Source organism: Myotis davidii, unplaced genomic scaffold (assembly GCF_000327345.1).
Source record: "Myotis davidii unplaced genomic scaffold, ASM32734v1 scaffold1, whole genome shotgun sequence".
NCBI classification, from domain to species: domain Eukaryota; kingdom Metazoa; phylum Chordata; class Mammalia; order Chiroptera; family Vespertilionidae; genus Myotis; species Myotis davidii.
Window position 1 is genome coordinate 10,423,337 of NW_006294681.1, and position 14,727 is coordinate 10,438,063.

General features: G+C 42.6%; 1 protein-coding gene across 2 annotated transcripts in view; it reads left to right on the forward strand.

Annotated features, from left to right (window-relative positions):
- The window catches only part of SAMD12 (sterile alpha motif domain containing 12), a 335,667-nt gene that overhangs the window by 173,665 nt on the left and 147,275 nt on the right, over positions 1-14,727 (forward strand). The window contains exon 4 of one of the 2 annotated variants that reach the window (XM_006769102.2): positions 11,938-12,078. In XM_006769102.2, coding sequence (XP_006769165.1) covers positions 11,938-12,078 — 141 coding nt within the window. Of the gene's footprint in view, positions 1-11,937; positions 12,079-14,727 lie in introns of those variants that run through there. The other variant, XM_015567452.1, reaches the window with a different exon arrangement.

Here is a 14,727-nt window from a genome sequence, read left to right on the forward strand (position 1 = left end):
GTTTTACAGAATTCCTCTAAAGCAGCGGTTCTCAACCTGTGGGTCGCGAACAATGAAAATACCTCCTGCATATCAGATATTTACATGACGATTCATAACAGTAGCAAAATTACAGTGATGAAGTAGCAACGAAAATAATTTTATGGTTGAGGGTCACCACAACATGAGGAACTGTATTAAAGGGTCGCGGCATTAGGAAGGTTGAGAACCACTGCTCTAGGCTTTAGTGTTCACATCTAAAAAAAAAAAATAGAAGTCATTGTGCCTCCCCCTGAGAGCCCAGTGAATTAACTCCTGTCAGGCATGTATCATGGTGCCTGGCATAGAGCTAGCCCTCGGTAAGATAAATTATACATACATGTTCATATGTGTATGGAAATATATGTGTGCATGCATATGTATATGTATTTATGATTTACATAGTGCTCAAACACAGTGTACTATGATTATATAGTGTTTTATGGAAATGAGGCACACTTATAAAGTCAATAGGTGATATACACAAGAATTTTTAGCAGCAGAATTATCTTACTAATTATATACTGCAGAGGTCACTGTGAAAATTCATTTTCATTCCCTGCACACACATCTGTGAAGGTAGGTGACCAGAAGCATGCTGGATGGTACAAGGAAGCCACCTGGGCTGTTTTAAAATCGCTACAGGCAACCTGTAAGGTTTATGCCAGGGAATCAGTCGCCACCCCCCCTTTTTCCAGCAAAAGCCTGTCACAGTTTGGGTCCCCCAGAAAGCAGGCTCAGAGGAGATCTGCACATTGGACATTTAGTGGGTGGTGTCCTCAGGTTCAACACCTGTGGAGGAAATGACAGAAACAGGACTGGGCAGAGGGAAGGGTTGGGCTGTGGTTCTGGAGCTGGGATTGACCTCTGGAGTGGTCCCAGGCTGGGTCAGTGGCCCTGCAGGGCTCGATCTTTGTACCTTCTCCTCCCCACCTCATGCACCATTGATTTTTAGTAAGTGAATGCTAATCTGACGTGTGCATAGCCTTTCTAAGCAAAGACAGCATGAATTTGAATCACATGTCTTGGTTCCCGTCTTTCCCTGCCAGTTCCTAGCCCTGTGACTTTGGGCCAGTCCCTTCACTTTTCTGGCCTATTTTCTGGTCTTTGAAATGGGGATTAAATAATTTCTTTTCTTTTTCTCATAGGGCCATGTATTCATTCAGCAAAACTTTAGTAAACATCTACCAACTGCTGAATCTGGAGTTCCTCAGTTAACTGAAACCCACATTCTCTTCATAAAGACCCCAAAATTTGGGAGGGAAGACAGGCATGTGAACAAATTCATGGTTTTATTATAACTAGAGGCCCAGTGCACGAAATCTGTGCAAGGGGCTCGGCCCTCGTGGCCCCACCCCCACCCACTGACCATTCCAGAAGGTCGTTCCTGAAGGTCGTTCCACCCTCCGGTCTAATTACCATATTAGCTCTTTATTATATAGGACATAGTAACTATAAATATAGAAACCCAAACAAGATACACCTTGTTGTAACCTGTATGTTTAATTGGAAAAAACTGTATTGAGTCAAGCACTATGCTAGACTCTTTCAAATTTGCTACCTAATTTAACTTTCATATAGAAAAGTGACTAACATCATTACTCCCCTGTTACAGATGAGGAGGCCCTGCCTCCGGTGCCCCTGTCTTAGTTTTGGAGTGAGCTACACCACTGCCCATCCGATGTTGTGTGTCCTAAAAGTGGCAATGATACTTCCTATTCTGCTTTCTTCGTAGAGTACTTAATCAGCACAGCTTGGGAGAGAAGGTGTCATTTCTTCCCCCAATTTACAAGTAAAGAATCGGAAGCCTAGTGAGGTGATCATCACAGTAACCATGTAGCAAATAACTGGTTGATCTAGCCCTGACTTTCAGCTCCAGAACCAAGGCCTCTTTCTGTTTTCCAAAGCTTTCCTATTAGATCTCATGGCCCTCATGGTCTTTGCTACAGGTTTTATCACCTACTGCAGGTTCTCAAGTAACATCATTTTGTTCAGCATCATTTCTTTATAACATTGATGGAACTTAACCCTTGTTTATATCAATTAGCCTATGGTAACGTTGGTTTCATTATACATTGTTTCACTTAAAGTCACAGAACCTCTCAATGGCATTAAAGGAGGGTGTACTGTAATTGCTTTTAGGCCATTTCATGCTTGCTGATCTCACATCTGCAGGTAATTTTTTTTTTTTTTTAGCTCTCTGAAGGCAGGAACATTGTTTTCATCTCTTTTGCTGAATATAGCTGGAGCTGGGACAATGCTCACTTGTTAATTTTTTCTACTAAAGAAGTCCCTGATATGAATAAAGTTAAACATTTAATAAAAGTTTAAGGAAAAACAATTTCTAGGATTCAGGAAGAGAAAGTCAAAGTAGCTTTGAAACTTTTTAAATGATACTTTGGGAATGGGTCACTAGTTCAAATTAATTTAAGGATAGCAGCCAGCATGCCCGTGCCTGTCTCTTCAGCGTAGGCACACTTCACGTGTTGGCTGTGATGGCCATCAGAAGAATATCGAGGGGGAGGAGGAGGCTTGCCAGTAGGCATCTCGCATGCCTCTTGGTAATTAATTTTAAAAGGTGTCTAATGTACAGTGGGTTGCTCATCTAGTGACACTTGATTAACAGAGAATCCCAGAACAATGCATAAACATGCTAACAAATAAACGCCAGCACACCAGGAGTGTAGGTCCACCTATCAGGAACAGAAAAGACCTTGAAGGTTGTTTATGATATCATCCATCTTCGGCTATCGTCTGTGTTATGTTGGTACTAGACTTTGCTTGAAAAATCTGCTCTGCGGTACGGAGGAAGTAATTACCGAGTCTTCCCAGGGAGTGAAACAGAATCTCCAAACAAAATGTTTTAGGGTTTTCTTAAATTAATTTTTTTTGGAGGCGATTTGGTAATTCTGTGTACTACAGGCAACATAAAAGGATTTAACCTTGATCTTACTGTTTGGAAGCTGTGTAGTCTTTCTTGAAGGGCAGAAAAAAGCAATGCAGGGCCACATTCTCTCTCTGTTTGAAAAACACTGTAATATCATTTCTTTCTGAGTTTATATTTCAGGTGGGAATTAGTTATTAATATCAGCACTTGAATATACCCAACCAAAAAACTAGATTGTCTAAAACAGTCTTTTTACCCAAGTCTGGTTTAAAAATATCAATATTCAGTTCTCATCAGTATGGTGAATTACCTACAGTAACCACAAAGCAAATTTCCATTAGCCCTCTTCCCCTCAGCCCAGAGCAGGGCCTTCAGTTCACTGCTCGTTGTTGTAAATGCCACCAAATGAGTGAACGGCCTTGGCTCTCGGGCTGTGAAGAGTGGGCTGTGCACTCAGGTAGCGGTGAGAGGACACGTATCGGCCTTGGAAGGTTTTGTGCACTTTCCTGCCAGGAAAGGAGGCAGTGGGCTGGCTGACCACGGAGTCCTTGTTGGCTCTGGCACCGGTGACTCACAGTCACCCTCAGGAAATCAGGCATCGGGCCGGAGGGTTAGTTAGGAGGCTGGGATTGCAATGCGTGTCTAGGTTATAAAAAAAACAAGAGGGCTCGTTCAAGCTACCCTTGGTCTTGTTAGCTGTTCATTTAGAATAGGCTACGTACAGAATGGACTCACACAGCTTCAAGTCCATTTCTAAAGTCAGTTGAAACCCTGAAGGCAAGGCTGCCCAAATCACTTTCCATTGCACGTGGGAGGGATGTGGCAGAAAGAGGGTTAAAAGTCAGATGTTGAAAGTGGCAACCTGTGAGCTAAATGTGACCCCTATACATGATTTCTTTGGCTCTCAGAGGAGGGAAAACATGGGCAATTTTTAAATTGGGAGATTTCATAAAACTTCTGGATTTTCAGTTCTTAAAAAAAAGAAGTGGCAACACTTGGCCTATTTTCTAGCCTAGCAAAAGTAGGCGGGAATTGCTCATTTTAGGAAAACAAAACTTTCTAGTCCACTGTGGTCCACCTGCTCCCCTACTCCTTAGAGTGGTTCTCCTCCAGCCATTATGTCATCTGGACATTTGAGATTGTGATCTTGGTGGAACTGGATCAGGAGGTTGGCCCTGGTGTATCAACCTTACAGAAGTATGCAATCAGAATTAAGGTGTATTCCAAACAATTTGTAAGGAATGATCATTAAAATACCAGAATTTGCCAATGATTAACATTTTGGGAACAAATTACTGTAGGTTCATATCATTCTTATCACCTGCACCAGGATGGGCTTTCTTGAAATAGGGGTATGCAGGACGGTACAGTGAGCCAGCTGGGAATTATACGTAAGCTGAGATCTGTAAGTCAAGATTGTCTTGGGTGCAAGGGCTACAAATGAGCTCAACTCACTCACTTCCTCCCCCCAACGTTGCCATTCATCTATGAGAAACCCAGGGGTATCGACTTCAGGCAAGACTCTACTCAGGAAATGAAATGTCCTCTTATCTTTCTCCCTTTCTCTCTGCCTTCCTTCTCTCGCCCCCTTTTTTCTCTTTCTGTCTTTCTATTGTCTTAATTCTCTAGCAAAATCTCTCCATACGGTAGCAAAGACAGTCATTGACAGCAAGTCTAGGCTTATATTGTCCCTGGAGATATGATCTAAGAAATACAATGTCTCTCTGAGAAACCATAGCAATTCTAGTAAGATATTTTATTTGTCCTGTCTGGGTCACACACCCAGCATTCATTTAACAAATACTGTGTTTATGTAGCACCAGCATGGGGTCAGCCCTAGCTAGGTGCATGGAAACTTCAGTGAAACCCTGCTCCTGTGGCTCTTCATTGCGGGAGGAGGCGGAATTAAAAATGGACTTGATAAGCGAGAAAGTTGTACAGTGCTTTAGAAGTGAAAACTTCTACAGGAAAACTTTATTTTTTTTTTTAGCCCCCAAATGCAAAAGAGAGAGTCTTTTACCATAAATGAGCAGGGGTTGGGTATAGGCAAAAATGAGTTATTCATAATATTAGTTCTGCAAATGGGAGTTGTGAACATCATCCCTGTGTCTCCTATGTGCTGCTCTGAGGTGGGGAGGAGAAAAAAAAGCAAGACTGGTTTACCTGCCAGGTGGGCATCATAAATGTCAGGTCAGACCCCCACATGATAGGGTTCCCGCCTCACACTTCATACTCAGCCCTATGCAGTTTCGTAGATGTACAATTTGGTTTTCATAGCCCTGTCTTTGCCTATGCCAGTGGTCGGCAAACTGCACTGATCCCTGTGCCTCAGTTGCCCTTCCCCCTCTTTCCTGACTCTTTGTTGTTGTTGTTGTTAGTGAAGGACCCTAGCTAAGTTAGGTGTCCCACCTATGGGCTCTTGAAGAGCCTGTGCTTGTCCTCCTGGCAGGGAACTTACTTACCTTTCTTACTTCCTAGCAATGTGACATGCTCAGCCCAAGGTCTAGGTGTAGATAGTCTACATCAGGGGTCCTCAAACTTTTTAAACAGGGGGCCAGTTCACTGTCCCTGAGACCGTTGAAGGGCCCGACTATAGTTTAAAAAAAAACTATGAACAAATTTCTATGCACACTGCACATATCTTATTTTGAAGTAAAAAAACAAAACGGGAACTAATACAATATTTGTATTTGCATGTGGCCTGAGGGTCATAGTTTGATGACCCCATCCCCCCAAATGCAAAGAGAGAGTCTTTTACCATAAATGAGCAGGGGTTGGGTATAGGCAAAAATGAGTTATTCATAATATTAGTTCTGCAAATGGGAGTTGTGAACATCATCCCTGTGTCTCCTATGTGCTGCTCTGAGGTGGGGAGGAGAAAAAAAAGCAAGGCTGGTTTACCTGCCAGGTGGGCATCATAAATGTCAGGTCAGACCCCCACATGATAGGGTTCCCGCCTCACACTTCATACTCAGCCCTATGCAGTTTCGTAGATGTACAATTTGGTTTTCATAGCCCTGTCTTTGCCTATGCCAGTGGTCGGCAAACTGCAGCTCGCGAGGTCCTCAAACTTTTTAAACAGGGGGCCAGTTCACTGTCCCTGAGACCGTTGAAGGGCCCGACTATAGTTTAAAAAAAAACTATGAACAAATTTCTATGCACACTGCACATATCTTATTTTGAAGTAAAAAAACAAAACGGGAACAAATACAATATTTGTATTTGCATGTGGCCCGCGGGCCGTAGTTTGAGGACCCTGGTCTACATGATAAAGGAGTGGACGAATCAGTCTAAAGCCTGCTCTCAAAGACCCCTCTGTCTCCTGTCATACTCCACTGAGTGAGGACCAAATACTGACGGCCATCACAGGCTTGTGCATCATGAAGTTATGCCACTGTTTGCACTGCTCGCCTTTAACCCCTTCCCCAACAATTTTTTTGTTAAAAACGTTTCTTTTTCAGACTAATTTTTTTATTTTGGTTCTATATAGTATTTTTGATGCTGGTTATGAAAACAGTTTTTAATTATTTTTTCTTCCCATTTTTGTGGTTAAGAATAGTATTTCCTCAGAAAGTTTCTAGATGAAATTATTTAGAATGGTACATATGTAGCTGGTTTTTGAAGGTAAAGTTTTAGACGAGCATACTTGTCGACGACTGAAAAAAGAACATTTTGTGAAAACGTGTATACACGTTTCTGCCGGGGAAGGGGTTAAGTCACCGGAGATGGTGACTTCCCTGCCCATCAGTCTCTTGCCTTCCCTAGTGGGGCTGCCTATGTGAGAGTTGACAGAAATGGGCTTGGGGAGTGCATAAGGTCTGTTTGAAGAATTCCTGGGCAGAAGTTTAGGAGGTGGTTCAGAGCATGTCTCTATGCATATCTGTATCTGAGATCTGCAGTTTAGTACATGTATGACCTTCCACTGTATACAGTAGCTAGTAATGGATTGTAGTTAGTATCTTCAGAGAATTGTTGAAAATGAGGTAGTCCCTGGAAAGTTCTTTGGACAGTGTTTAACACACAGTAACTGCTTAATAAATATTTGCTATTATAGTCATTGTTGTGATGAGGAGAAGAAGGAGAAAGCATTCTCAGCCATCCAAAGAGTGGTACTACCCAAATGGCATCTTCATAGTGACTCCATTTTGCAAAGGGCATGTGTGTTATGTCATTTGATCCTCACAGTCGCCCTATGAAATAGTGTCCTTTTCATCCTCATGGTAGAGATGAGGAAATTAAGCCTCCAGTGTGCTTTTCTGGGCATATATCTATCTCTACCTTTCAACTCCTGACCTCATGCTTTTGCAATTATATCTCTCTTCCTATTCCTTTGTTTCACAAATTCCAATTTTGGAATAGTGGTGAGATGAAGAAACACAGGTTCAGGCTGTAGAACACAGGTTATATGCCCGACACTTGTCACTCTCTTTCTCTGGCCCAGCCAGAACTGGAGTAGAGCCAGGGAACGCTACACCTTGGGTGATGCAGGCCTTTACCTGAGAGCAGGTTTGGAGCTCACCCAGTAAGTAAGTGGCCATTAGTTTGGGTAACTATATAGTAACCTCTGTAATTCAGCCTCTTCTCTGGGAAATGTGGACTCCCAACCACTTGCAGTGGTACCAAGACTTCCCAGTAGGGTATGAACTAAAGGCACATCTTCCAGCTAACCCTGGAATTTCCGACTGTGCTTTACAGCGTGCGATCTTTCATCCTGAAAAGCTATGACAGGGCTTCTGTGACAGTTCTCTGAGCAGAAGGTGGGGGGCACGTGAACTAGAGGCCAAAGACCAGATTGGAACTGAAGGTCTAGACAAGCCGTGGGTAAACTATGGCCCGCAGGCCGGATCCAGCCTGTTTGAAATGAATAAAACAAACAAACAAAAAAAGACCGTACCCTTTTATGTAATGATGTTTACTTTGAATTTATATTAGTTCACACAAACACTCCATCCATGCTTTTGTTCCGGCCCTCCGGTCCAGTTTAAGAACCCATTGTGGCCCTCGAGTCAAAAAGTTTGCCCACCCCTGGTCCAGACCTAAATCTTCCCCTTATTTCCTGGGCGGTTTTAGATGAGTCCCTTTCCCTGAACCTCCGTTCTCTGTGTGGACACCGTGAATCCTGGGCCACACTCAGAAATCTCAGGTTCCCTCCAGTGTGTAGTAGACTGAATTAAGGGCCACCCAGAGACACCTGGTCCTCATCTCTGAAACCTATAAATGTTACCTTATAAAGAAAAGGGGTCTTTGTATTTGTGATTAAGTCAAGGATCTTCATGTGAGGAGATTATCCTGTTTTATTTAAGCAGGTCCTACATCAGATCCCAAGTGTCTTTTTAAGAGAGAGGCAGGGTGACATTAAACACAAGAGAAGGTGAAGATAGAGACAGAGAATAGAGCAGCCGTGGGCAAACTACGGCCGCGGGCCGGATTCGGCCTGTTTGAAATGAATAAAACTAAAAAAAAAAAAAAAAAAGACCGTACCCTTTTATGTAATGATGTTTACTTTGAATTTATATTAGTTCACACAAACACTCCATCCATGCTTTTGTTCCGGCCCTCTGGTCCAGTTTAAGAACTCACTGTGGCCCTTGAGTCAAAAAGTTTGCCCACCCCTGGATTAGAGGCAGTAATCACAAAGGAATGTGGTAGCCAGCAAAAGGAAATGTTCACTACAGCCTCCAGGGGGAGTGTGGCACCGCCAACACCTTGATTTCAGCCCAGTGAAACTGATGGTGAGCTCTGGCTTCCAGAACTCTATGGAATAAACATCTGTTGTTTTAAGCCGCCATGTTTGTAATTTGTTATGGCAACCAGAGGAAATGAAGGCACTGCCCTCTGAGTCAATTGTCTCTCACCTGTTCTCCCTGCCCATCTATCCAGCAAGGCTTGTAGTCGCACTTGATGCCTGTTCCAAAACAGAACAAGACACGTGTCTTTCGTTAAGCCTGCAGAAAGGCGGAGCGCTCCTTTAGTCTCAAGTTCTCTATTTCTTTACTTGGCACGTGTTTTCTGTGGTTGCCACCAACACAACGCAGCTTGCTCCCACTACGACGTCCAGTTTCTCATTGTTGTTTTCCTAAGAGTCAGTCTCCAACGGAGTACCTTGCATCAGAAAAGACAGTAATTTAATGACCTTGAGGTCATCAGTTTGTGAGTAACCAAGACAACATTCATTTTAGCAGCAAGTATATTCATTTAATAAATATTTCTTGAGCATTACTCTGTGCCAGCCGTAGGCAACAATAGGGGACCTGGGACAATAGGACACCTGACAGGAAAAGTACTTATTCTAGTGGAGCTGGCAGTGGGATGAGTCACACATGGTGAAGCTTAGATGTATGTACTCAAGCTTCAGTTGCAGCAAAATTCTAATTTTCCAAGATTGTGAGCAGGGCACCAGATCCATGTCTCTGCTGGGTGAACTTCTTCACAGAATATTCCCTGCTTGAACGTCTATAAAGAGTCCTGGGAAATATTTTTAGCACACAAGAACTCTCTTGGGGCCAAGAGAGCTTAGCTCATAACAGACTCTTCTTATTTCTCTACATTCCACCAGGCTATACCTATGCTACCCCTTCAACTCAGAACTCTGGGCTTTGAGTAGAATGCTGAAGGAATGAAAATACTATGGGGATGCCCTCACCTATGTGGCTCAGTTGATTGGACATCATCCTACGCACCAGAGGTCACCAGTTCAATTCCCAGACAAAGCACATGCCCAGGTTGCAGGCTCGATGCCTGGTAAAGGATGTGCAGGAGGCAGCTAATTGATGTTTCACTCTCATCAATGTTTCTCTCCCTCTCCCTTCCTATCTCTTTCTAGAATAGATAAAAACATATTAGAAGAGGAAAAAACCACTCTGGAATATTCTGATTGTCCTCCCTTGTTTAATTCTATCCTTTTTATCATTTCTCCAGATCTGAAGTGCTCTCAAAAGAAAAAGAAAACAGCAGAAACACTAATGGGATTTCCTCCTTCCCACACATCCTTCTTTGGGGCAGTGACTCAATGTCCTGTGCTGAAATGGTGCCCCCTGCCACTGGGGGCTCAGGGGGACAACCTGAGTCATTTCTGATGTCTGTTTTTCCTTCATACCCCACCTCTAAACATCCCAGTGTCATTCAAAATATACCCAAAATTCTACTTCTTTCTACTTCTTCACCTCCACCTGTGTCCAAGGCACCATCACTTCCTATTTTGATTTGAAAAAAAAGAAGTAAAAGGCCAGGAATACAATCCATGGGAAGGACTTGAAGCTTCTTTCAACTCCAGGAATCTAGGCATCTATGAATGGCCCAGCAGCCTAGATCACCTGCATTGTGGTTTAGGGTCTAAGGAAATTTAGTTGGTGCTGCATTCTTGAGATTGAGTTGACTTTTCCCTCCCGCATTTCTTCCTGTGTAGGCAATGGACAGCAGAGCACACGGAGTTAACCTGGGACATAGTAAATGCTCAATAAATGTTTGTTGAATTAGCAGTTGGATTTTTATGATAAGCAACAAAATATGACAATATAAATTCCAAAAAAAAGGATACAATTGACTACCTATCACTCCTGATCTAAAGCAGCACCACACTTAATTGGGATACTCTTAGTGTGTGGTCAACATGGGGGGTGGGATAGGAGATCGATGGGACATTGGCTCCTGGAAGTGATCTAATTATTGTAAGGATTTTCAGAATCTCGGATGTGGGTGGCACTATAGAAACCATCCAAAGAAAATAGTGAATCAGATTTTGTCCATAAGATTCTCGGTGTGCCCATTAACCCCATCTTCTGGCTATTTCGTTTCCTTTTTAAAGAGGTAAACCATTTATCTTCTGAAATGTGTATGCTGTGATCCCCAAAGACTTACCATTGATTACACATAGTTGACTCTTCTTCAGTCGAGGAGAGATCTGCAGTATGATGATTGGGGGCAAAGGGGGGTAGCACACAGGGTGGTGCTGTGGGCCTTTAACAACATTCATTCTCTGTATTTTTTGCTCTCAGCTCTCACAATAGGCCTGTGCTTATTTCAAGGCAAGCACAGAGAGGGGGGAATTTGAGAATTTGATGGAGACCAAAGTAACAGCAGAAGCACCTGACCTTCCAGGGGAAGAAAGAGGCTGAAAGGAAGCCATGCAGGGCTACCTAGGGTCCAGGGTGTCTACACACGGCAGGCATGCACACCCCGAGGCTCCTTATTTTGCAGTCTGTGGAAGCTCTCACTCCCCCTCCCCATCTCACTCTCACCCCTTAGGCCAGTGATTGGGAGGAAGCCTTAGCTCCCACCAGCTGGATGTGGAAGCCTAGCCCAGCACCAGGGGTGTAGCAAGGGAGCTCATGCTGCAGATGAAAACTGGAACTCTAAATACATATTTCACCAAAACGTTATTGTAACCTGCATTAAACGTCTTGGAGTTTCTCTCTAACCACAGTTACAGCATCCAGGTCTTCAGCTGAGTTGGCAGTAACATGGGCTCCTGTGGGCCAGCCTCAGAACCCATCATCCAGCGAACAGCACTGTTTCTATGGAAACCTGCAGTCTGTGACCCAAATACCCAGGTTAAAATGTTGCTGTTTCATTTCACTCAATGTGTGGGTCAGTTGGGGATTGCCAATATTAGATAAAAATTGGGCTTCTGGCCCAGCCAGCATGGCTCAGTGGTTGAGCGTCGACCTATGAACCAGGAGGTCATGGTTTTTGATTCTCGGTCAGATTACAGGCTCGATCGATCCCCAGTGTCAGGCGTGTAAGAGGCGGCCTATTGGTGATTCTCTCTCATCATTGATGTTTCTATCTCTCTCTTCCTCTCTGAAATTAATAAAAATATGTTTTTTTAAAATGTGGCTTTTTTTTTTAAGATGTGGGGTTTTTTTCATCCAGATTATCCATTCCTGTCACCAGAGTCATGGGGGATCCTGTATTCTGAAGAGTCTGTGTTTAGATGGAAACTTCTGGTATAAAGAATTAGCCAAGACTAAGATGGAAAGCCTTCCCCAGCCCTTGATTATGTGCTTCTCCTTGTATTTCCTGAACCCCTGCAGGGCGAGCTTTGCTGAGACTTACCGACAAAAAGCTTGAGCGAATGGGGATCGCCCAGGAAAACCTCCGGCAGCACATCTTGCAACAGGTGCTCCAGCTGAAGGTGCGGGAAGAAGTCAGAAACCTACAGGTACTCAAACAAGGTACCCGGCTCTTCCTAATGGATGGTCGGAAGGGGAGATGGGAGGGATACAGAAGAGCCAGGGAGAAACTGTCATTGTTTCTGTTTTGTTTTCGCAGCATTTTCTTTATTTAAAAAGTATATAGATTTAAAGGCCACTTCCCACCTCAAACTTCCCTTTCTTCATAGCTCGCTATGGGGGAAGGATGCACAAATCCGTAATGGATGGGTGAACAGTATTGCCTTAGCTAATTTCAAGGTCATCACATACTACTATGTAGGTTGTGCACCGCACCACCCCAGCGAGTACCCATCACAGAGATCAGGGTACGGTTGCACTCCCTAGAGTTGTACAGTATACACAGTCCACACAACTTATAGGGCAGCCCAGGCTATCTTAGTCTGGGAGAGCCTTGGAATTTGAGTGATTTCATCGTTCATATGACCAGTACTGTAAGCAGTATTTTTGTTGTGTTACGTTTTATTTTGCCCTTCACTGACTAAAGGGAGAAAAACATTTTACAGGTATGTCTATATGTATATACACACACACACACACTGTAGTGTTTGTGAGAACCCTATTTAGAATCTTGAAAATAGAACCATTTAAAAAATAGACTACAAGGAATTTAAAACTGGAATCTTAAGTCCATATAATTCTGAACAAGAACCATTAATAACTTCAATATGTTGAGAGCACTTAAGAGTTCTATAACTGGAAGTGACAGCGTAAAGCTGGAATGTGAAGAAAACCTTAAGTGACACTGTATGGAACTTGTATGTCTAGATAAGAGTTGGTTGCTATCAACCTCCATTGGCTATAACCTTTTATTTATTTCATTTTAATGCCCCTTGTATATTGTTTTAAATGAAAGGATAATAAGGCATGTATTTTTGAGAGTCTTGGGTATTTTTCAATCTTTAGAATATTGTCATTGCATGCATACTGATATTGGAGAAGTCTGGGTCAGCCAAGTTTCACGTTATTACATTTAGATTAGCCCAGTGATATACTCCATTTGCCTAGAGGAACTAATGCGCTGCCTGAAAGATGACTGCCCAGAAGGATAAATGTAGACTTTTGAGTGGTATGAAAATAGTATGGTTTATTTGTTATGCATTATTTGTACTTGTCTCCAGAGACTTCCACTGGTAAATGTATGGTTACATTGAGTGATTTAAATTTGAATTTGACACATTGATATACATTTAAGTTGCTGCTAAAAAGTAAATAGAGATTCATCACAAGAAAGTCCAATGCAGTGCCATTTATGAAACTGAAAAATTAGAAACCACCTAGAGGTCCAGTAATATGGAAAGGATCAAATAATTCTGTTTAAATTCATAAGATCCAGTATCATGGATCATTCACATTACACCTTCAAAGAATATATAACAACATGAGAGTGTAGTCAAAGAATTAATAGGGGGGAGACCATATATAAAATTTTCTTTAAACGAGAGCCCAATTTTATTAAAAAATTATATTTTTATATGTACATAGAAAAAGGGATGCAAATGAGCATGCCAATATTTTGATAATGGTTCTCCCTGGGTGGTGGTATTGTGGGTAATTTTTATGTTTTTCTTTATATTTTTCTGTATATTTCAAATGTTCTAGTATAAATCCATTTTACAGTTATAATAAGAAAAAACACACGCATTTTTTAAAGCTTCAGTTTGGTGTCTGAGGTTTCCTCCACTCTTTTGTTTTCCTCCTGTGATGATATATAAGAAATGAGACCTAAATTTATTATGTGTGCCTGGGACTTGTTTTTTTTTATCTCCGCTACTGTCAGCCTGCAGTGTGTTTGCTTTGCAAAATCATTTTCTACAGCTTTCATCGCCCTAGATGCATAATATATAAGATTTTTCCTGAGATAGTACTCAAGTCTATTAAGCTAAATATATGTTTGTGTTCTGGGAAGGTAATGCTAAGTTCAGCCTTTTCAATTCAGTTGTTGTCATTTTCTTTAGCTTTCAAAAGCTGTGCATTTTGAATCCTTGCCTTCTATTCCCCTTAGAAGAGGTCACATTCTCCAGCTCTTGGATATTTTGTCTGCACTCATAATACTGTTTTTATTGCTTGTCCTTTACATGTTAATGTTCAAACTCATTTTATGTTAGGCAGCCTTTAGAAAATCCATAGCCTTATTGAAAAGATGTTTTTTAAAAAAACATAAAGCAAAAAATTTGTTTTTGTTTTATTTTGTTTTGTTGACTGATAACAGAAGTTCTAAAGACAGCTGGGGTTCCTTAAAATATTTTGGGTCTAGGTTTGCTATAGAAGTATGGAAATTGGACTTTTGGTGGTGAACACGCTATAGAATATTATACAGATACTAGAGGCCCAGTGCACAAGTTTTTGTGCACTGGGGGTTGGGAGCGGGGTGGGGGAGTGTCCCTCAGCCCAGCCTGTGCCCTCTCACAGTCTGGGACCCCTCAGGAGATAACGACCTGCTGGCTTAGGCCCGCTCCCGGGTGGCAGAGGGCAGGCCCAATCCTTAGGTGCCTGCCCCACAGCTCCTGGTCAGGCTCAGAGCAGGGCTGATTGGGGATTTGGGGCGTCACCCCCTGTCATGCACAGAGCAGGGCGGATCAGGAGGTTGAGATGCCACCCCCAGTCACGCTCAGGGTAGGGCTGATTGGGGGGTTGGGGACACCGCCACCT